Source organism: Lepisma saccharinum, chromosome 1 (genome assembly GCF_977018435.1).
Source record: "Lepisma saccharinum chromosome 1, izLepSacc3.1, whole genome shotgun sequence".
NCBI classification, from domain to species: Eukaryota; Metazoa; Arthropoda; class Insecta; order Zygentoma; family Lepismatidae; genus Lepisma; species Lepisma saccharinum.
Genome location: NC_139229.1, coordinates 3,692,232 through 3,715,148, shown reverse-complemented (window position 1 = coordinate 3,715,148; position 22,917 = coordinate 3,692,232). Strand labels below are relative to the sequence as shown.

Sequence of the window (22,917 nt, the reverse complement as noted above, 5' to 3'; positions counted from 1 at the left end):
TCTACATCTTCCTTGATCATGCAATCGCCGGGGTCGGTGGTCGGGCTTCTTGAGTGGTCGACTTCCGATCTCGCTTTAGAAAATCCTCGGTTCGAGTCCCGACCTGGGCTTGATTGAATGACTTTGTTCATTTTACTTCGCTCTTCTACCACTTTTGGCTAATGGCGAAGAGGATGAGTGATGATATGATGAAATTGATGAGGGGCTACTTGATAAGAACACCCATGCACAGGCCGGGATTTGAACTCGGTACATCTGGAGTCGTAGCGCGCTGTGCTCACCACTCCTCCACGGAGTTCGGTAGATGGATGTTCTTTGCATCACACCCATGAAATCATCATTCATCTTCATCGTCGTGATTATCCAAAAGTGACTGAAAAGCCACTCAATCATATTGACTGTTGCGATTAGCCAGAAATGAAAGACAAACGACGTAAAGTATGAGAAATACAATGCTATTTCTCTGTTTCTATTATTTTACTTCGCTTTTTTTATGCCTACTATGAATTCATGAAATAGATGATGGACACGTACGCAGTGATATGCCCATGGCTTAGTATTCCTGTGCTCTATTTTAAAATTTTCCAACTGTGTTATATAATTCTCATCCCTATAGGAAATATTTACAATGTGCGATGACATGTTTCTCAAATCGAAAGCAGATCTTTGAATCCTGAAATTGTATTCCTGATTATCCCAAAAACAAATTTGAGAATTGTCCATAGCGCTTCTGTAACCAACTTGTTTCATATTGTATTGTTTGTTTAATGATTAATCCATTTTTACACAGCTTAGAACCAAATTCCAATTATTCGAGAACATCCACTTCTCCCTTTAACTAATCCCCTCCTCCCTCACATGACGCTCCAGCCTCAGCCGTTCTCATAAGACCTGTTATTACATCCTCCACTAAATTACTTTCCTCTTCCATTGTCACCATAATAATGGCAGTTTTCGTCATACTCCCCCTGGGAATTCCCTGCACAACGTCACCAGTAACCCATTTCCACGTATTACGATTTCATGCTCAGCTCGTGTTAACTACAGCACAGTGCTTCTATAAATATCTTCATCGTTACTCTGCATCCAAGTAGGTCTCTCTGCTGCTTCTTGCAATTGTTTCCGTATACTATGACATTCTTTAAACTTTCAAAATGTTGACTCTTGAAATCGTCCTGTGCTTTGTATCTTCTTTCATCAATTTTCTTTGTTCTCTTCAACGAACTTCGAACATCTTCTTTGCGGAATTTCATCTGCATTTACCTATTCTTAGTGCAATCTAGTTTTGTCATGACAGTCTTCCACACACTGGTGTTCCTTAACTTTCAATCTTTATAATCAATCTTTCTCGACATTACATCCAACCTTTCCTTGTCCAATTTATCCAGACCCCACTTCTTTTATCCATACGGTTGCATTCACTCAACTAATCTTCCGAGGGTTTACGGCTGAAGCAACACAAGCGTTCTTTCTATCTGTCCCTCTCCTGGGCAAGATCAATCCAATCTTTTCCATCCTTACCGGTTTTCTTTAGGTGCATCTCAACGTTATCCCTCCATCTTCCATCAGGTTTCCCAACAAGAATCCTGCAAACTCTTATTTCCTCTCCCATTCGTTGCATTCACTTACTTCATTACATTCTTATTTCATATCTTATTTTCTTTTTTATTCTTGTCATTACCTTTCCTCTCTATTCATTTATTCCTAACTTGTGTTTATCCTACCCTCTCTTTGAATACTGCAACGTTTCATTTTCCAATCTTTCCTTGTCCTGCTTCTCAAAACTACTTCTTGTATCCACACAGTTGTATCCGTTCGTTTTATTATATTCTTACTTCATCTTTATTTTCTTGTTTATTACATATTGTCATTACTTTTTTCTCTCTCTACTCATACATTTCCAACTTCTGTTTATCGTGCTCTCTCATCAAATACTGCAACATTTCATTTAACTTAATACTCTGATCTGTAGCCAGCCAGTTGCATCGAAATCTTCCCACATTTACTCCGCGAGTTTTATACCTCTGATCTATCTGACCTATAGAGCAGTGCTGATTGTACAGGTAGCACTGTTCTAGTCTAACTTAGAGCTGTAACTCTGCTATATTATGTTTAGTCCGTCTGTTTTCTACTGGAAACCTTCATTATCACACCTTTCCTTGCTTTAAGCTACCACCAGTCCTATCTCCTACTACTTACACCAGTTTCCTTTTGTCAACTTCCATTTCGGTTTTTGTTTTCAATTCCCGCCACTCTTATGCTTCCCTTTCATTAATTTTCATCTCTTCATATCCTTTCTTAACATACATAACCCGTTTACTCATTCTTAATCTCTGTGTCATGTCTTTCCATCATTGTCAATGTCATTATAGTGAGTCCATAAAATCTGATTTTGCTGTTTCTTTCAGTCACCCCTGCTATTCGCCGAAATATTCATCATCAGTGCAGAACTGCGAATATATTTCCCACGGGTGAGTTCACGTGAATGAGCGTGTGTTTGCCAATATCTGCTGCGAACACGCGCTGCATAGCCGTGACTGTGTGTGGCTTTCGTTTAGTGCTGTTTTTTTTTCCCTTTTGATCCACTAAGTTAGAATCTCTTCCGTAGCCTTACTGCTGGCTGCTGCCTGCATTGCTTCTGCTTGTCTGTTTCTCTTTTCTTCCTCTTTGTGCGACGAGGCTAATGCTCGCTCTGTGGGGGAAACAAACCAGGAACTTCTCCATTAGAAGACGATACTTGTAGCACAAACTCCACGACTAGTTTGTGAGGTCGTTATTTGTGATCAGTTTGAAGATTTTTTAGAAAATAGGTGTAGCTTACTGCTAAACTAACAATTTTATAAGAATTCCAATGCAGTCATATATTTCTGTCTTGCAGTACTCAATAACAAGACAACCCATTGTAAATTACAATATTTTTCGAGCAATACCCATTCTCCTCAAAGCCACCAATCCACACTAGGCAAGTCTAGGAACTTGGTGACTATTGGATGAGAATGGCGCAAGAATGATAACCCTTATTCCCCCAAAGTAGGCAAGAGTTAGGCTGGTGTCCTGATAAGTGAGAATAAAACAATAGTGTTAACTTAATCCTTTTCTAATTCCTCAAAGATAGGGTGGTGGCCTGTTGGGTTGCAATGACGCAATACCTAATCCTGTCGTACTGCCCCGGGCATAGCCAATTGCAAGTGTGGTGACTTTTTTGTGAGAATGGAGCAAGAGGGAAAAATTAATCCTTAAATACTCAACCAGAAATAGGCAAGAGCTAGGCTGGTGACCCATTTGGTGAGAATGAGGAAATAGAGATAACACTTAATCCTATCATACTGCTCCCAACCAAAATAGGCAAGAGCTAGGCTGGATAGTTTAACTTACCAATACTCTATGTGGGCACATTACATTGACAACCACCAAACTAACTTATCGTAAATAAAATTTATAGGAAGCTAATAACAAAAGTAGACTCAAACTTTATTGAAAATGTAGAGTTATGTTATGAAGAATAAGGGAAGTAGGTTCTCTAGAAAAATCTTCAAAGTAACTTATGAACAATTGTCTTAATGGCCATTATTAATTCTCTAATTTCATGTTGTAAATGCATTGGAAATGAAATTTACATCAATCATATTTCTAGTCACCTTAGAGGTAGTATTTGAAACTTTCCTAATTTCTGAGACTCATGAAAGATTGGAAACATCCATGAACTCAGCTGGAGATGAAGAACGGTTCCAAAAGATGAGTTTAATAAATCTGTGAGCATGTTGCATGGCAAATATGATCTGCTTTTTACGATGTCCCATCTTTATTCTTGTTTAAATAATGTTTGTTAGCAACTTAGAAGGAAGTGCTTATGAGTGTAAAAAGGATATTGTGCCAGCTGTACAAGAAAGTAAAAAAAGAAAACAAAAAAGAACCTTAAGATGATGTCACAATATTTAGCAGCTAATTGCAAACCACACACACCTGAGACAACACAAGGGTAAGCTATTGTTTTTCTTCAAGGAAGTTAGCTGTATCCCTGAAGTAGCAGGTGGATCTTGGGTAATTAGTGTTTCAAAAGTGTCAGTTGATTGGAATTCTGAAAAAGTTAAAATGCTTCACAATATATTCATAATTATTAATGTCTATATTAGATTATAATAATAATTATATAATAGTTAACCTACTATCGGATTAAAAATTATGGATACTAGAGTTTGGACTTAAATTAACAATTAACAATTAGACCTACGTAAAAACCAGCTACACCAAAATTTAGGTTATTCAGTTCTGCGTTAAGCTAGTAACAAATTTTCGAGTATGCCTTTGATTTTATTTTCGTCGTAAGAACAAAAAGTGCTTGCTTTTTACGTTTTACAAAAGACCGTTCTGTTTGAAATTCTATAAATAAAAACAAACTTGTCCGATCATGATGACATTTAATTACAGAGCAGGTAGAAAGGTTTTAAAGACAAGTCTTAATTTCAGATTTTTTTAAACAGACCAAAAGAAAAAGGTTCTCATAAATTTTCTGAAACAAATTTTTCTTCGTATTGGGTAGTCCTACAAATACGATCTTATTTAAGCTCTTTGCAGTTGTTTATGAAAAACATTATCGTTGTCAATTCACATTGCGAAACCGATTTTATACAGAATTTTTATTCAACGGAGTAATGACGTGTGTTGCGATTGGCAAACACCTCTCGCAGTTTTCACAGCAACTGACATCGCTATAGCGGTTAGATTCGAACATACAAATTCTGACGTTGTAGCGTGCTACGCAAATGACGTTTGTTCATCGTTGTAGTAGTCATGCCATGCACATAAGACCACGTAGAAAGCGAGCTTTACAGGATCTAGGCTTTCTATTAGACAGTTTTGTTACTATGAGAGCCAGGCATCGATCCCTTTTCATCGAAAACAGTCGTTTGAGCCTTGTACATTTACATTCAAATGTAATAAGCCAAATCAGTGCATAAATTAAATAAGAGTAATTATTACAGTTATAAACCATAATTCATTTAAGTATGAAATATATGCGTTCAAAATTTAATAGGCCAGTTAAAGTGAACTGTATTTAATTAATTAATTTATCGTTTCATAAAATATTATAAAGTCTGCCATCTAGGGATCTTTACGATAGACACTTTATTAGACACCTTTGTGTTCTTGTACATATGTATGTCATGTAGTACATAACTAAGTAGTATGTCTTTCTGGAATTTAATCTAATATCATAATTGAGACATTTAATTAGTCAAGAACTGTAATGCATTTGAGTAACAAGCAACGTTTTCGCATGTATTAATAAGCAAGATTTCTAACAGGAATGTAATGATAGTGATAATAATAATTGCATTAGAGAGCTAATGGATTTTTTAAAAAAATAATCCTGTCAATATAATAGAATATTAAAATCTTAATTTGTTTCGGTAATTTTACTACATGGGCAATAAGTACACGGTTTTTTATATCACACATAATGAAGTGCGATCTACATGTGGAAATAGTAATCAGTTTGCCACTGGCTTTAAATGCATAGTTATACTAAAAAAAAGATCTGTAAATTTCTTTACACGTTACTCAGTTTATTAAAGTTACAAATGTCTGAGATAAAATTCATCACAAAAAATAAATATGTGTATAAGGAATAAAAACATTAAAAATCAATTCGCTAATGCATTTTTTTCGAGTTTTTATTTGCCTATTTTACGTCTAGTAATGCCCCTGTTGGCTAAATACTACGGTGGTTAGTTTAGTTTAGATCATATTTCTAAGTCTAATTCAACAACTAACCAAACTTGAACAAACAAAAACTAGTGACGTAATTTTGAATTTTGTCATATGTTGCAATCTAGTCCAATTCATACTGTAGAGGTGGCTATTTACATGTTCTTTATCTCAGAAGTTGTACATTCAAATATTTTTTATCGTTCATACCTTATTGTTCACTTCATTCAAAAGAATGACAGTTCTCGATGCAACGAAATAGGACCTCCTCAAGTGTATCATAATTTCGTAATGCTTTGTCGTTATTATGGGGTCTATCGTGGGACCAGCCCCTCATGCACCCAACGTTTAATTTCTGTATTCTTTCAGCTACCCTTGCTTTTCACGAAAAGCCTCTGATCCGGTGGAGGGTTGCAGGCAAATGCTGGAGCGGTGAGTTAAGGGATTATGTGACCTAACACTTCTTTAGCGGCAATGTGTGTCTAACCACTCGACTATTGGCCTTAACTGTGGATTATCGGATAATACACTTAGTTGCAAGTACCTCTGCCAATCCAGAGCTCGGAAAGGTCTAAACAGCCAATCAGAAGCATGAATTTAGATGTATCGTGGTTACGGTACTGTTTTATATTTAAATAATTTCTCCATCAATGCCCTGCTACAAGATATGATCTTGAAAATGAATCGGAACAAAATTACTATTATGCAAGTTTTTTTTTTAAATATGTAACTTTCACACTATAAAAAAAGTATTAAAATACTTTTCAGTATTTTCCTGTACTCGATTACCTGTAATTCAGGGACGTCGTCATCGTAAAATAATCTCAGCGGATCCTCACCTCCCCATTCAAACAGTCTACAGCAGTGGTTCTCAACCCTTTCCAGTCCGGGACCCGCCTTGAAGGATATTACACTTCATGGGACCCAAAAGCATGGGCGCCGGCAGAAGTACTTGTAGGGTGACAACACCATTAAGCCTTGTTTCCATGATAACCAAAAACTCAATATGCTGACAAAGGCAGAAATGTATTATATTTTAAAGACATAAACTAAATGTTACGTTTCAACCTTCTAGCAAGGTCTTCTTCAGACTCTGTACCAAATATAAATGAAATAAGGTACAAAAGAGGACGATATATATATATACACACACACACACAAAAATCACTCCCCTCCAGACACAAGATTATTAGAAAGTTGTTTATCTGGAACATTCCTTTCCAGGTGTTCCAGCAGGTGGACTTCTCCTGTCAACTGTTGTTTCACCTGACAGGCGATTTAGATAAACATTTCCTTTCATCTGAAAAGTGGCTGGACTCCTTATCTAACTCTATATTTCCTTATCCTTTCTTTCTTCATTCCTCTTCCCTCTTTTCTCTTCCGCTCTTGTCCTTTCCACTCTTTCTAACACCTTCTTCCATTCTTTGTTTATATATATATATATATATCTTCCACTTTTGTACCTTATTTCATTTGTATTTGGCACAGAGTGTGAAGACGACCTTGCTAGAAGGTTGAAACGTAACGTTTAGTTTATGTCTTTAAAATATAATAAATTTCTGCCTTGGTCAGCATATTAAGTCTTTGGTTACTTGTAGGGGTGTGCACCGAGTTTATAATCATATTTTTGCTAATATCGAGTACTTTAAGAAAACTTCTTTTACGCTTGCTTAGACAAATTGCACATTCTAGAAAAGTAAATATGTAATTTAAAAGACTAATTTACTATAGTCTAACATATAAACGCATGTGCTGAAATTGAAAACATGCTGGGATATGTTCAATGGTGGTTAACTCAAGTCGTAAATCTGAGCCCATTTCTGTACTCTGAACTTGAATCAGGGATGAAAATCCCTTTTCGCACAATGTGAGGTGAAGAACGAAATATCAAGCGACACCTTCAGTCGACAAGCATGTGACACACAGAAAATTAATAACCCTTTGGTGCGACCGAAACAAAAACGACAGATATCGGATTCCTTTGAGTTAAACATCAGAGAGATGCCGGTACAAAGCAATGGTAGAGCGATAATAACAGTTTACACTACGTATAACACGGGTTGAATTTAAATAATTAAAGCAATATATCTTCGTAATGTAATAGGTTCTTAAGACACAGTAAATAAATTTTCGAGCCCCACTTCGTGAGCTAACAAACGCCCCTTCGGGACCCAGTAGTGGGTCGCGCCCCATACGTTGAGAAACGATGGTCTAGATTAAAGAAAAATCAAAATCATTTGTGGTAAAGGACAAACACAGAGGAATGGATAAAGAATAAAAGATGCAAAGAGAGATCGATAGAATCGCAGAGGAAGAGATGGGGGAAAGATAAAGATGGAGCGGAAGAGATAGAAGGAGAAAAAGATGAAAATAGAGAAACGTCGGATAAGAGATGAGAGAGAGGAAAAGATATAAACATAGGATGAAAATGTGAGAGAGAGAGGAAAAAAGGAGAAACAGGATGATAGAGGGGAAAGATAGAAACAGTAAGAAAGAGTCGAGAGGGGGAAAAAGAAATACTATATAAAAGAGTGAAAGAGGAAAGAGAAAGAATTTAGGATTAAAGATAGAGAGAGAGAAACGTAGGATACAATAGTGTGTGTGTGTGTGTGTGTGTGTGTGTGTGTGTGTGTGTGTGTGTGTGAGAGAGAGAGAGAGAGAGAGAGGGTTAGAAGAGGAACAGGCTAAAAGATTAAGAGAGAGCAAGAAAGAAAACGTATTGAAAGAGGAAATAGAACCATAGGATGAGAGAGAGAGAGAGAGAAAACATGGGAAGGAAGAGAGAGATAAGGAGGAAATACATAAGTACAGTAAAACCTCGTTAATCTGGACTAATGGGGGGATAAGTTGACCGGTTTAACGAAAGTCCGGATTAACTTAAATAACATAAAGGAACAGTAGAAAGTGCATTAAAACTCTGTTTATAGCAACAAAACATGTTTATTATGGTGTATTTAAAGGGTATAGGCCTAAATACACTATACAGTACAGTACACAGTCTGCGGGAAACAGAATTTCATCAGTGGTTGTCTGCCTTTTCTTTGGGAAGTTCTCTTGTTGACTTCTAGCCACATTTAAAACCTTGCATTCTGCTTTCTTTTTGCTTATTTCCTGTCCGGATTAACGAGGTTTTACTCTATATAAACATATTATGAAAGTGTGAGAGAGGGGGGAAAAGAAATATGGTGTAAATAGGATGAAAGAGTAACAGAGAAATTATAGAAGTCTACATATCAATTTATGTTGTTAGTGACGCCAATACTAATACAGGCAAACGAGACAATGAACCGAATCTAATTTAAATTAAACATTTACTTTCCCAGGATATCTGCTTAACACAGAGAACGGTACAGAAATCATATTTCAAACACCAAAATGAAATTGGGTATCGATAACGAAAAGGATTACACAGCCCTGAATTTTTGGGAAAAAAAATTCGGATGATTTCAAATCAATAGGTGATTCTGTAAGTATTTTGAATGCTGATCACGGAAATGACATACATTTTCCTCCATCACGTCAGGATCTTTCACAATTTCACAATCAAAATTCTCATATTTGCCATTCCATTACGCCTATTACAGAACGCAATAAAATAAATTTCAACAAGGAAATTTCGGTTATTTACAAGCCAATAGGTGATTCTGGAAGTGTTTTGAATGCTGATGACGGATATGACACATTTATTACAATAGAATAGAATAGAATAGAATGGTCTTTATTTAAGCAGGCGTGTTTCGGCCTCATGGGCCGTTCTTACAACCAACCGTTGTCAAAGATACAATAAATGAATAAAAACAAAAAGAAAGAAAAAAAAAACACATAATGTCAGGATTTCTTTTAGATCAGGATTTTTCCACGTCATTAAGTTCAATCAACCAACCATATTATAACAATGAGTTTTCGACATTTTGTGAAGGAAACTTTTATGAGGGATTTCGAAAATGGAACTTATGTAATCAAAGTTTACAATTTTTATGTCAATGTGTCTTGTGAGGATAGAAGGCGGATTAAATGCTTACTATTATATGTGATTTCTAGTTGAAAATTGGAGGATTTGTATTCTAGAAAACCAATACTTTGCCACCATGTAAACAGAGCCATCTATTGAGAAAATGATGGAACTACACATTTTATTGTGAAATTAAGGCAGTTAATATATTGTTGTTTTCTGAAAAAAAACTAGACGTGATGGGTAAAGATGGATTTTTTTTTTGGAATCAGCATGCTGAAATTATTCAGAGACAACAGTCATCTGCGAGTCAGCCAAACCCATGCAGGCTGATGTTATACATAGGCTCTGGTACTTAGCATCTAAGTTTAACTCGCAGCAAATAAGTCTCAAGGTAATGTCACAACTGAGGTCAAAGTTGCAATACTCGCTTCTTAATACAACTTGCGATGTGTCGTTCATGCTTTATTCCACTTGGTTGACGTCAAACGAATAAGCCAATGAAGAGCAAGCCCTGGCTAACCGGAGGCCCTAATTGGTGCGTCAGGTCCGTAACTATTCTTTAATGTTTAATGTAATACGTCCGCCGTATTGAATCAACTGGTTGGACATTGCTTGTGAGTTTTTTGTTGACTAGCGATGTGGCCATGGGCGCCCTCTGGAACAAAGAAAACTTCATTACTTCTTTCTTTAATTTTAATTTTAATTTTTACTTTCTCTGTTTCTTGAATATGCAGTATATCTTTTCTCCTTTTTCTCACTCATATAATCTATTTTCCTTACTTACTCTCTTTCCTGTTTATTACTACCTTTCCTCTCCTATTTTCTGTCTCCTTGACATTTATTCTCTTTCTCCCTCAAGCTTCTTTTTTCTCCTTTTTTCTTTATATTCCTTTATCTCCCTAACTCACACACTCACTTTGTCTCTGTCTCTTCCTATCATTTCTTTTTTTCTATCTTCTCCCTTTCTCACTCTGTTTATGTCACTTCAGGACAATTTCCTTCATAATTTTCTACGGCGCCCATGTACATAAGTAGTTAATGCTTTTGGTGAACCCTGTAGTTTCAGTAATACTCGTATTAGGAATTGTGTAAGATATAATAATTAAATGTTCCTGAAAGTGTTGAAAGAGAAATGAGGATGCTATATACGAGGGCTGTTCAATATAGAATGATCTCTTTTTTTACAACATACCTTCATAATTTTGATGGTAGTACTCAAAGTAGTACCCATTAGATGCGATGCACTTGTCCAAGTGTTTTTTCCAGTCTTCAAAGCCATGCTGGAAGTCGTTTCTTGATAGGTGCTTCAAAATCGCCTCCGCAGCCTTCGCTATTGCTTCTGATGGTGGACAATGCTTTCCGCTAAGGCTTTGATGTTTGCTCTCCGGATCTAAATGATGTAGCCAAGTTTCATCTGCAGTGATTCTCTTTGAAAGAAACTCCTCGTGTTCCTATAACATCATCTTCAAACTGAGAGCAAACCTGCACGTCCTGTTATACGGGTATGAGCAGTTTTGGAACCCACAGCACTCACACACACACACGTCTCATGCGTAATTTTTCTCTTACCAACGTGTGGGTGGCACCCAATGAAATTTCAGTATTACTAACACTGTAGTACTCTTAAAGTAATTCGACAATCTTCTCTCCGAATGACGGCAGAGGTTTGATGTTTTCTTCCGTAAAGGCGATGATCGGAGCTCCAGGTCAACCTTCCTTTGAAATTGAATGTCACCCCTCTTTAAACATTTTAGACCACCTTCTTGATGTGCTATAGGGCAGAACAGTCGCTGCATAGGCCTCCCGTAGCATTGCATAGACCTCGGCTGAAGATTTGTTCAGACGAAATCAAAATTTCAACGCAGCGTATTGTTCGTCGAGCGAACATTATTGCCGTAGGCGGAGCTGAACATTTCTCAACTGAAGTCAAAACAATGTAACTAGTAGCGCGTGTACATTACACATTAAGCTAGCAATATAACACATATTGAATTTTATAGCGAGAATCTATTTGAATAAAACAAATAATGATCATTATTTATTGAACAACCAACGAAATATTAAATTTAAATTGCCTTTCGATTAGTCAAGTTTTTGAAATTCTGAAATTTGAAAGTTGAAAGTACGGAATATTCTATCAGTTTTGTCTGCTGCGGGGTCTCGGGAAAATACCCCTTCACTGATGAAACTTTGGCTTTACCTTCAAGAAATGAAGGTTCTCTTCGTTGTATTGAAACTGCAGCGTGAATAGAACTTGTTCCCAGCCCGACCTATTCCTTTCACCGTGGGTCAGTCGGCAGAACATCACTCCGCCTGGCGTTGCAATCACTACAGTCGCCGGAAACCGCGAGCTGCTGGTCTTCCACGAGCAAACAGCTCCAATTTACATTTGTTTTTGTTCCTTCCGCCTTCTCGCTCGCCGACAAAGCCCGAAGGGGCGGCGCATGAATATGAATGAGGTGGCGCTATTCGGACCTGCAATTAGGAAGTGACTTTGTCAACCTAGACTTTCTCTGCCAGCGACCGACTGCTTTTCTACAGAGAACCAGTGTGACGCATTCAATCAGCCATTATGAAACTGCTACCCGTTTTCTATCTGAGGATAATTCGGGCTAAACAATCCACCCGTGCCGATTACGTAGGTAGGCGATGGCCAATAGTAGCAGTAATAAATCTCGGTGAGGTTTTTTTTTGTAGTGAATCATTTACAAGTTGCAACTTTGCGCATTGTAAAAATTATCACACAGGCGAAACTGAATTTTCATTATACAGGGTGTCTCTAAAGGTACTTTACCACTTTGATGTCATACAGCTCAACTTGCAATTGACATAAGGAAACATACCTTACTTCATTTTAATTACCAACGCATGAAGTTTTGTTGTGTATTAGTCAACATGAGCAGCTCTGCTGACACGTGCATCTCTGTCTGCACCCTCTCTATAGTGGAACCACAGGCAAAAAAACCTGCGCAGACCCATAACTCTTGTGCACCGCGCCGTACTCGCGCGAGGCGGAAAGGGGCAGTGTGACCCACGCTTCCTTATGGCCCGAGCTGAACGGATCGAGGGGAAGGTGCTCAAACGATTTTAGCCGAAGTTTTTTTCTTTATTTGTGGTCGCTCTGTAGCATATTCCTATGAACTGTGGCTATGGCAGGTCTTATTCTGGCCTTCAAATCATCAAGATCAACGACAGGACTTCCGTACACCGTGTCTTTGAATAGCCCCACCAAAAGAAGTCCAGGGGTGTAATGTCAGGCAATTGGACCATCTCTTCCAATCCAACGTGCTGGAAATCTGTCCAGGACATCTCTCACTTCTAAGGCCCGGTGTGGTGCTGCACAATATTCAATACCTGACAAAGGCATCACCTACAACAAAGTATATTATCCTATGTCAATTACAAGTTGTGCTATAAGACTTCGAACTTGTAAAGCACCTTTTGGGACACTGTCAACAGATCTGAGTTGTATTTTTTTTACATCTTGTACATATCCCCTGAAGATCTGATTCGACTGTAATGGATAGGGTTCTTGGCCTTATAGACTATACTAAACATGATTGTAGTCCGTTTTAGTAGAGGTATGACCGATTTGCGGCCATCTTGCCAAATTACTATGTTTACAATCAGAATGTATCAGCCTAAAGCCACCGTTTTTCCACATCTTGACACCAAATCAAGCCTTTATCAACTGTGTCTATGATCCCAAATACCTATTTTGAAAACCCTTGAGGTTCCAAATGTCTGTTTTGAAGGTCAAGGTGTGGAGAGACTGTGGTTTTAGGCTGTTACGTTGTGATTGAAAACATAGTAAATTGGCAAGATAGCCGCAAATCGGTCATACATACTGCTCGTTTTACTTCAGTTAGAACCATAACATATTCTTATTTTGCATTTACCGGAATGTTTTGGCCTTTAGACCATTTTTCAGTAATTTTTTGCTGTTTTTGTTTTATTTTTGAAACGCTTTTTAGTTTATTTTTACTGCCCACGGAATTTTAAATGCATTTGCTTGCATAACTTTCATATTTAAATTCCCTAACATGGTATTTTTAGCAAGTGCGTAAATATGTCAATGCAAGAGCACAATGTTATATTTAACCGAAATCTTTGGCAATGTATTATTTATTTTTCCTCCGGCAAACTTAAAATACTTTGTGTGAAGCCTACTCTGAGGTTCCCGTGCTGGCCACTATTATCGCTTTAATCTGTGGTATTAAATAAAATTTGTCACAACATAAATTTATAATCTAATGCACGCGAAACGCAACTGTATTTTCAAATGCTGGCTACTGTATAGTGCAAGGTCCACTTTGAAAGAAGGTGGGTGGCTTATACAGATAAACCTTACTGTGTATTTCATGAAACCTTAAGGCAATAATATAGAAAACTATATTAGCACATAATTGATTTTTTCGTTAAGTCACCAAACAACGTGTTTTATCGAATTATTCAACTACTCTCTTCTAATTAATGAAAAATCTAGCTTTCATTTTAAGAGAAAAAATATTTACAGGTTATTTTTCAATAATTTTGAGATTATTCTATGGGTCATTTTTTGGGATTTTTTAGGTTTTCAACTTCCGGGTCCTAGTAATGAGCAGTGAATGCAAAAACAACAAAGTTATAGCAATATAGCTAATAAGAAACACGTTTAATATGTGGAAACCCTCAATTGTTCATTCCGCAGACTCAAATCAGAATGCAATCTCCAGCATATTTCTACCCCTCCCTCTCCGGGCTATGCTCAAGCGATGATTCAATGCTTCAAACAAAAGCGCATCATTTCCAGTCTGTAATTAGAAGTGCCTGTCGTCCATATACAATAGATGTTTATTTGTTCTCAACTTAACTAAACTCAACAAAATGTTATTGGACTTACAGCTTTGCATGTGGCTGTTTACGCCCAGCATACTTTATTTGTTCTGAAAACGAACGATTAATAAGATATATAAATATAGGTGTCTCATAACTTTGGGTAGATTCCTAATTAATAAATTAAACTGCTTAATTCAGTTGTTCTCCATTGCCTCAAGAGATGGAAAAAGTTGACAATCAATTTGGAAAGTTGTTATACATCACTATATTTGTTATTATATCTATTATTAGAAACTCATACAACGTTTCCATTAAAATACACTTCTCCTATAGGGTCCAGTGAAGGCTGTGCGATAGTAATTTTTACAGTTACGGCAGTTATAATGTTTGTGGAGTGAAATACCAACACTGTGCGTATTAATTTTTTGTCTGTCAATTTTACAACGAGCAAATTGTGAATATCCCAATGCTCTCATTAATACGCGTTACACTAAATGCTGCTTTAAAACTGTTCAGTTTCAATATTGACACCCTGTATAATGGCTTAACAGATCAACGCTCCGCATTTCTAGGTTTTATAAAGGTTCTGCTTTGAATCCAAAATCATTACACTAACTTGTTTATAATGTAAATGGAAGGAATCTTTTCCCTTTTAAAATCTGAGTAGGTTAAAACTGCGATAAAAGAACACAATACGAGTACAAGAAGGCTATAGAAATTTTTAGCATGGAATACATAATTAAGAAGAAACATTTTTATAACCCTTTCGGTGCTTGAATATTAAGAAGGAAAAGAAAAGAAAAAAATAATGAAACCTAGAAAGAGAAGAATTTTGTGTCCTTTTCTTTACAAATATTCCCACAGTTGCATAAGAAATGAAGAATGTGGACGTTGATGCTAGAAGGAACATGGCTGCAAGGGAACTCTTTTTTTCTCTCCATCTTTAAAAGTTTTATCGTTCTCTGCGCAAATGGGGGAAATCATAAACAATGGTCTTAATTTTTAATTGCTCTACTTCCACGAGATACATATTCTTGCTTTTAATTAGCCAAGGTTTGTTTCTTCCGTCGAAATACATGGGGAAAACAAAGAAGTGCCTTCGTAGTTGTGAGACCATGTAGTTTTGCTGTTTCAATATTTCCCGGCTACGACTGACTGTTTTGAAACGGGTCTCCCTTGTCGAAATCGCATTGCATTTAAAAACGTTTTAACACATACATTTCCACACATCAGAAGAACTTTAACCAACACCTTGCTGGCTTTCTACCTCCGTGATTTCAAACAAACGAACAACGAGTGCACTAGCCAAGTACTCAAGCCTGCAACGACGCGTGCTCCGAGCTGTGGTATTGCTTGTTTAATTGGCGCTTCCGAACTGCACTAGGTGACGTTACTTCCGACGAGACACCGCCAATGCATTTTCTGTGTATTTATGCTAATACGCGTAGAACCAAACCTAGCAACGTAGGCATTCCGCGTATGGCGTCAGAACAAGAAGTTGGCATCGCGTTGTTCGATAAGGGAGACCTGTATTGAGACATGGGTGCGTCCATTCTCCTGGTCTAGTATTTCTTAATGTTAAAAATTAAACATTAAGGAGGGCCTCGCCGATAATGTTGTGGCAGCGTCGTCGCCTTGTAACCAAGGGGTTCCGGGTTCGATATCCGGTGGAGGCACATAGTGGTTCGGATCCCACTTTAAACTGTAGGCCTAGTTCCGATTAGCCTATATGTGCATAAGGTGAGCTTAAAAATATATACACTCCAAAATACTGTAACTGGTTTCGTTTCACATAAGGGTCAATCCATATGAAATCATACCAGCTGGTTGCTTGACCATTTTTTAAAAAGTTTATTTTTTGAGTGGTGTGAGCCTCATATATTGACAGTTCAGAACCCTCTTATTTTATTTTTACTATCACCGATTTGAAGATGGCGGGCATTTTTTTATCACGTAAAGATAACCCCAGCTGAACACGATTCCGATAACCTCCATCAGTTGCATTTCGCGGCCTTTCATTACATTCTCTCACATAGCTGAGATTTCTTCAGCTGGGGTTATCTTTACGAGCATGAACAGCCCACGATTGCACAGTACTGATGTCTACACATTCATCCCCATAAAGTGCCCTCGGTCTCTGATGAATGTCAATTTCTAGCACATTTTCTGCGTTTAGAAACTCTTATCACTGCACGCTACTTCAGGTACTTCACCGACATTGCATGGTTACATGCTGCCATTTTCCTCACAATAGTTCAGCACCCCCTGGCGATAGAAGTTTGAAACCTTCAATTGAGAAGCGGGAAAGTCTTATAAGTGCAATGTATGGTTGCTCAAAATCCAAAATGCGTTTACAAGGTAACAAAGAAAATAAAAACATAGGAAGCGTTACTTTTCAGCACGCCCTCGTATATATACTTTATTGTAGATCCATTTCAGGATTGTAATGTTGTTCATTGACATTCCAAATTACAGTTTGCAGAATTTCAACACAAAATGTTAATAAGAAATGAAATTAGGCATGCCATATTTAATGCAAAATGTTGAATTTTTCACGAGTTTTGTATCTCCTAAACCAATTAAATCTCAAACTCAAAATTTTTACTGAAGTTACTTATCCTAAAGTACTGCACTGTGTACAAATTTCAGATTTTTAAACAACTGCCCACTAGAGATATTTAACCCTGAACTTGAACTTTTTTAACAAAAAGTACATGTTTATGACCCTGTAGAAAAACAAATATTAAAGTCTCAAGCTTCAAATAATTTTGACATACTCGATTGGTACACAGGTACTTGCGCAAAAAAATTCAAGTGTCAAGTAAACTGCCTTCCCCCTCAAAAAAATGTCCGAAAATGTCATTTTGAGCGATTAAAATACACAATTTTGACCTTAAAATTTATTATGAAGGAATAATATTTAGAAAATTACACAGAAATATAACTGTAGCCTATAATGTGCTTAACATCGCAGATTTTGTCTCATTGTCGTAGGACTTACTAGAACTGAGAAACAAAAGTTGCCGCTGATGCTTACGAATGGAGAAAATGACGCGCGCCATGATAAAAAAAATGCCCTCAATCTTCAAATCGGTGATAGTAAAAATAAAATAAGAGTGGTTCTGAACTGTCAATATATGAGGCTCACACCACTCAAAAAATAAACTTTTTTAAAAATGGTCAAGCAACCAGCTGGTATTATTTCATATGGATTGACCCATAATTGAGAACCACTCCTGCTCACCAAAAATGATGCAAATAAACAGCTAGCTGTAAAGCTGTGTTAGTTCTGACATTAAAGTAATAGTAAGGAGCACATCCTGCTGAGGTTGTTCATTTACAAATTCAATAACTAAAATAGTAGTTCCATTTCTTGCTAATACTACGTTTAAAAAATAATTTATTGCTTTGATAATTAGTATCTACCAATACTAATTTACTTGTTAATAGTAAAGGAAAAGAAAAAAGTAAAGTGCTCCCCTGTGATATGCACCACGTCATGAAGGCGTATAGGGGGTGTGGGGTTAGGGCCGCACACTTTCTTGATCACGGCCGAAGGTGGGGGTGATGTGATCAGCACCACGCCCCTGGCCGCCTTTACCCCCCCCCCCCAGAGTTTCCTCCAGGTACCCACTTTATACGACGCTGGGTGGCCGCTCGAACAGGTAGATAAAAATCCCGGTTCTCCCACGCCGGGGATCGAATCAGGATCTCTCGCATGGTAGATAAACCATTATGAACACTCAAAGCCGTTCGGCTGGTTATCACAGCGCGCTACTACTCCAGAGGTCCAAGGTTCGAATCCCGGCCTTGGCATAGGTGTTCCTTGTGATTGCGCCTTCATCAATTCATAAAAAATCACTCATCCTGATCTTCGCGATTAGCCAAAATGTGTCAGAAATGCGAAAATAAATAAACCAAATCAATCAGAGCCGTTCGAAAGATTTTTCAAGTGAATAGAAAACAAAGTACATTTATGGATAATTGAGGCACTTTGTCCAAACACTGCTTGGATTTGTAGCTCTGTCGTTCTGTAACGGACCCGTAGCAGTAATTATCAATCCTCCATAATAATTGGCCCAATGTATTGTTATTGAAACGAAATTACATGCAGGTAATTTTAAAATTCGATTTCCTTGCTTAGCAGAACTCTCTTCTGGAATGAACACAAAAATGGAATAAGGGGTATTTCGCACAGTTTAAATATCTGAGCCCGTCCCCCCTCCCCCTCCGCGATTTCGAAGGAGATCTGTCCTCCTGTCTTGTATGTGGGCGCCTAGGATTTCTCCCTCCCTCTGTGCCCTGCATACTCTGCATATATTTAATAATTATTTATAATAGTATCCATATATTTAATAACAAGATAGTGTGACCTCTGATCAAAATGTTCAATGAATTCCGTTGTTGTATTCAATTACAATGTGGATCTGATGATCGCATTTCTACAGGATGCCTGAAAAGTCCCGCACCGTAGGTCAAATGCGTGTTTGTTGCTGGATGCCACGTTTCAGGAACAATGGATTGGTCGCAAAGGACCCGTTGAATGGGCTTCACGCTCGCCTGATTTCAATCCGTTAGACTTTATATTTTGAAATCACGAGTGTTCAGCGCTATCTGGCCTACCTGTTCACCGCGATCGGGGGCGAATGCCATGTCAGCCCAAGAATTTTCTTTTCCTTTGTGGATCCGCTCATAGACCTGTGTGGAACTCTACTGAGTACATATTGAACGAATACTGTAATTTGGCTTATGGTGCGGAACTCTTTAGACGCCCTGTATATGATTAAGTTACATTTCAAAGGGTGTAATACTGATATTAATGTGTTTTTTTTCAGTTCGCATGAAGAAAGGTCAGACAAAGCAATCCTGGATACGTTGCTATGCAAGGATAGATACGACAAGAGGATAGCCCCATCACGTAAGGATTATTTTCATCTTTCTCTTGTAGAGATGTAATATTTACAATTACAATTATTGTTAATGATAATCATAATGAAATTTCACTGTATTATACACATTAGCTGTTAAATTTATATTTGTATGCAACAAGAATGCTCAGCGCTTGTATTAAATTATACACTTGAGCTTTAGTAGAGTAATATTTAAAAATAGCCAATTGCAACAGAAACATGTTTTTTAATATTGCTAGTAAGCTGTAATATAGTTATTATTTAACAACCATTGGAGTTCTTAGAACGATCAACTAGATTTTGTACAAGTGTACAAAGCTATTATCAGTTGTAACATGTTTAATACATATTATAATAGTTCATTAAATTTATGAATTTTTCTGTCATTATGTGAAAGAAATTTGTTAAGAATTTGTTAATAGTAATGATGCTACCACTGCATCTAGTACCACTTTAGTGAACTATAACAATAGACCCTAAATTACTTATTTAATACGTAAGTCTAAAAAGAAAATGCGAGTAGACTTATTAACACTCTGCAAAAAGTCTATTCTCGCCTTAAAATTTATTAAATTTCTACCTTAATAACATGATTTTGCACTGAATATTTGGGATAAAATCAGAAGTCTCTATGATGACAAATTTCTTACTTTGTAGATAAATTCAATATTAAGTAATAATTTGACATTAGATATGACACATAATTTGATCATTATGACACTAGATAATTGTGAAAATTAGAACAAATTCCAGTTTCGATACTTCCTTGATGCTTATGCTAAATCTATATATTAGTATGTTGTGTGATGAGACACTTCACAATTTCCAGGTCCCTACAGAAGTAAACATTCATTATAAAGAATTACTTCTGTTCGAATCCCGGCATGGGTTTTCATTCTTAATGTCCCTTCATTATATCATATCACTGATCTTCGCGATTAGTCAAATGTGGCAAAAAAGCGAAGTAAAATAAAGCAACTCAATTTTTTTCCCAATCAGCGTACAGAGATATTAATTAATTAATTGAACTATTAATTAAGTACATTAAATTAAAGTTTGTACATCTGTTATCTGTTGCAGTATTATAACTCGCATGCTTTTGGTATTTCATTGTTGAAAAACATTAGTTTATATTATGAACATTACATCTATAAGTTTCATTTCTTTAACTTTTGTATATGTAGAGCTTTCCAAATATTGTGTACACACACACACATAAATGCAGCTTGTAGGGTATACTTACACATCTAATAAACCACCTGTAGTGCAGGTTTACATTGATTGTACAGTCACCCGCAATAAATATCCAGAAATACTCTCTTCCCTTCATGACGTCATGTGTGTTGCATAACTCTATGATGATGAGCGAAGACTTTCCATTGAAGTTCGTTCATCGCCGTAGAGTTAGGCAACACACACGACGCAAGGCAGGGAAGCGAGTATTTTAGGATATTGATGTCCAATTTTCTATTGGTTGAAGTTCAGCAAAGGAACTGGTGTACATTCAGTCTTATACTTGGTGTCTCCGTACGACAACAGAAATCTTTCATAACTTTGCTGAGGACTTCCTTTCTTTCTTTATTTCACTCTTTCATTTCTTTTCACTTCTTATCATTCTTTCCTCCTCAATTTCCCCGTCTCCTTCTTTTTTCTATCACATACCCTTTCTTTACTTGTCCATTTCTTTCTCTCCTTATTTTGGTATCATTGCCCTCTATCTTCCTTTCCTTATTTTCTCAGTTTCTAAGATTTATTTTCCTACTTTCTGTTTTCCTTTCTCTAAATTTTTCATTCCTGGTCTTTTTCGCTTTCCATCTATTTTCTATTTTAATCTCTATCTTTTTCCTTATTTATTTTCCCATCTCTATTTCTCAGTTCGTTTTTCTTTTTTATTTAACTCTATCTTTTCCCTTTCATATTTATCAATTTTACTCTATTTTTCTCTCTTCATCTTTCATTCCGTCCTTATTTCTCTCTTTTCATGTTTTTCTATCAATATTCTTTCTTTATCTTTTTCTCTATCTCTCTCTTTCTACTAATTTGTCGAACTTCTCACTTTTACTCCTTCTTCCTTTCATTGTCTGTTTTTCTCTTTCTATTTTGAATCTCTTTTCTTTCTTTTAGGACTCTCGAAGAACGTCATTTTTGCCCTATATGTGCCGGATATATTATTTTTATTTCCTTCTTCTTCCTCTAATTTTCATTATTGAGAGGTGTAATGCATGAATTTCACCTCCTCTTAAACCGCCTGCCATTTCGAAAACAAAAACCACTAAATCTCTGTACAACAATTAGTTCTCGATTATTTTTTTTTTGGTATATCGCGACAAGTTTGAAAAGCGCGCGCTTGAAAAGTCTTGGCTGGAGAGGCTATCCACGCGATAGGCTACGGCTTCTATACGATCGAGATAAATTGTTCGAAACAACACATGCCAAATCTTGATGTGGCAAAGAAATATATCATATGAAACCCCTTTGCAACACTGAATATGTGTGTGTGTCTGTGTGTTTCTATATAATATGTTCCATAGCAAAGCAAAGGCCGGGTATACACACGCTATACTCTTGTCTCGGGAATATGTAGAGCTAGGCCGCGCATAACGGTAGAGAAAGGGAGAAAGCGAGTGGGCGGGCGGAGCAAAGTAGTGTGCGCTACTATAAACGGTTGGTAGCTGCAGCAACGTTTTCCCCTCCATGCACTCACTTCCCCTTTCACGCATTCATTGGTCGAGCCCTTTCTAGCCACTACTTTTCATTCGCTTGCTCCAGAGATTCCCGGACAGAGTGTAGGTAGCTTATGGAATAGTCATGTTCTCTGCCCTCATGACCAGTGTTGCCAAATGAAGGAAATTTCGGATCAAATTTTAAAAGAAATGGAATGAAAAACATCAAAATTCAATGGAAATTTTAAGACACCAAACTCAATATTAGTACAGATTATGTACTACTTATTATAATTGTATGCGATTTTTAGTGAAGGGAAAAATTGAATGCAAAAAAGGGAAGTTTTGCCCATAGTAAAGGGAATTTTGCCCCTCGGAAAGGGAAATTGTACCTTCAGTTTGAGGCAACACTGCTCATGACATGGAAGAAGAAGAACTAGTCGCAAAAATGGAAACTCTTTTTGAAAACCAATCAACATTGCAGCAAACGTTCCATTTATGTGTACATTCACAGGCATTAAAAATGATAAACCTAGATCCTGAAATACTCGCTTCCGTGCAAGGCGTTATGCGTGTTGCCTAACTCTATGGCGGTAGTAGAAGTTGCATTGAAAATTTGCTATTAAAATCCACTTAACGCCTTAGATTTAGGTAACACACATAACGCATTGCGGGGAAGTGAGTATTTCAGGATATAGATGTCCATGTACACTCGAAAGAAATTGTAATCAATACCTATTTTTCTCCAATCGTTTCTAAAATTATATTTATTGAATTAATTTTCAAAATTATTTTATGCAAGAATTTCAAACTAGGTTATTTATATTCTATTAATATTTCTTGTACATGATTATAATTATTT

The 22,917-nt window shown here is 36.9% G+C and overlaps 1 protein-coding gene across 16 annotated transcripts in view; it reads left to right on the top strand.

The window, feature by feature from the left end:
- The window catches only part of pHCl-1 (pH-sensitive chloride channel 1), a 655,929-nt gene that overhangs the window by 452,084 nt on the left and 180,928 nt on the right, over positions 1 to 22,917 (top strand). For 8 of the 16 annotated variants that reach the window (XM_083128521.1, XM_083128534.1, XM_083128594.1 and 5 more), the window contains 3 exons: positions 2,409 to 2,471; positions 6,079 to 6,141; positions 19,318 to 19,400. In XM_083128521.1, the coding sequence (XP_082984647.1) occupies positions 2,409 to 2,471; positions 6,079 to 6,141; positions 19,318 to 19,400 (209 nt within the window). The remainder of the gene's footprint in view (positions 1 to 2,408; positions 2,472 to 6,078; positions 6,142 to 19,317; positions 19,401 to 22,917) is intronic. The other 8 variants (XM_083128589.1, XM_083128546.1, XM_083128614.1 and 5 more) reach the window with 2 other exon arrangements.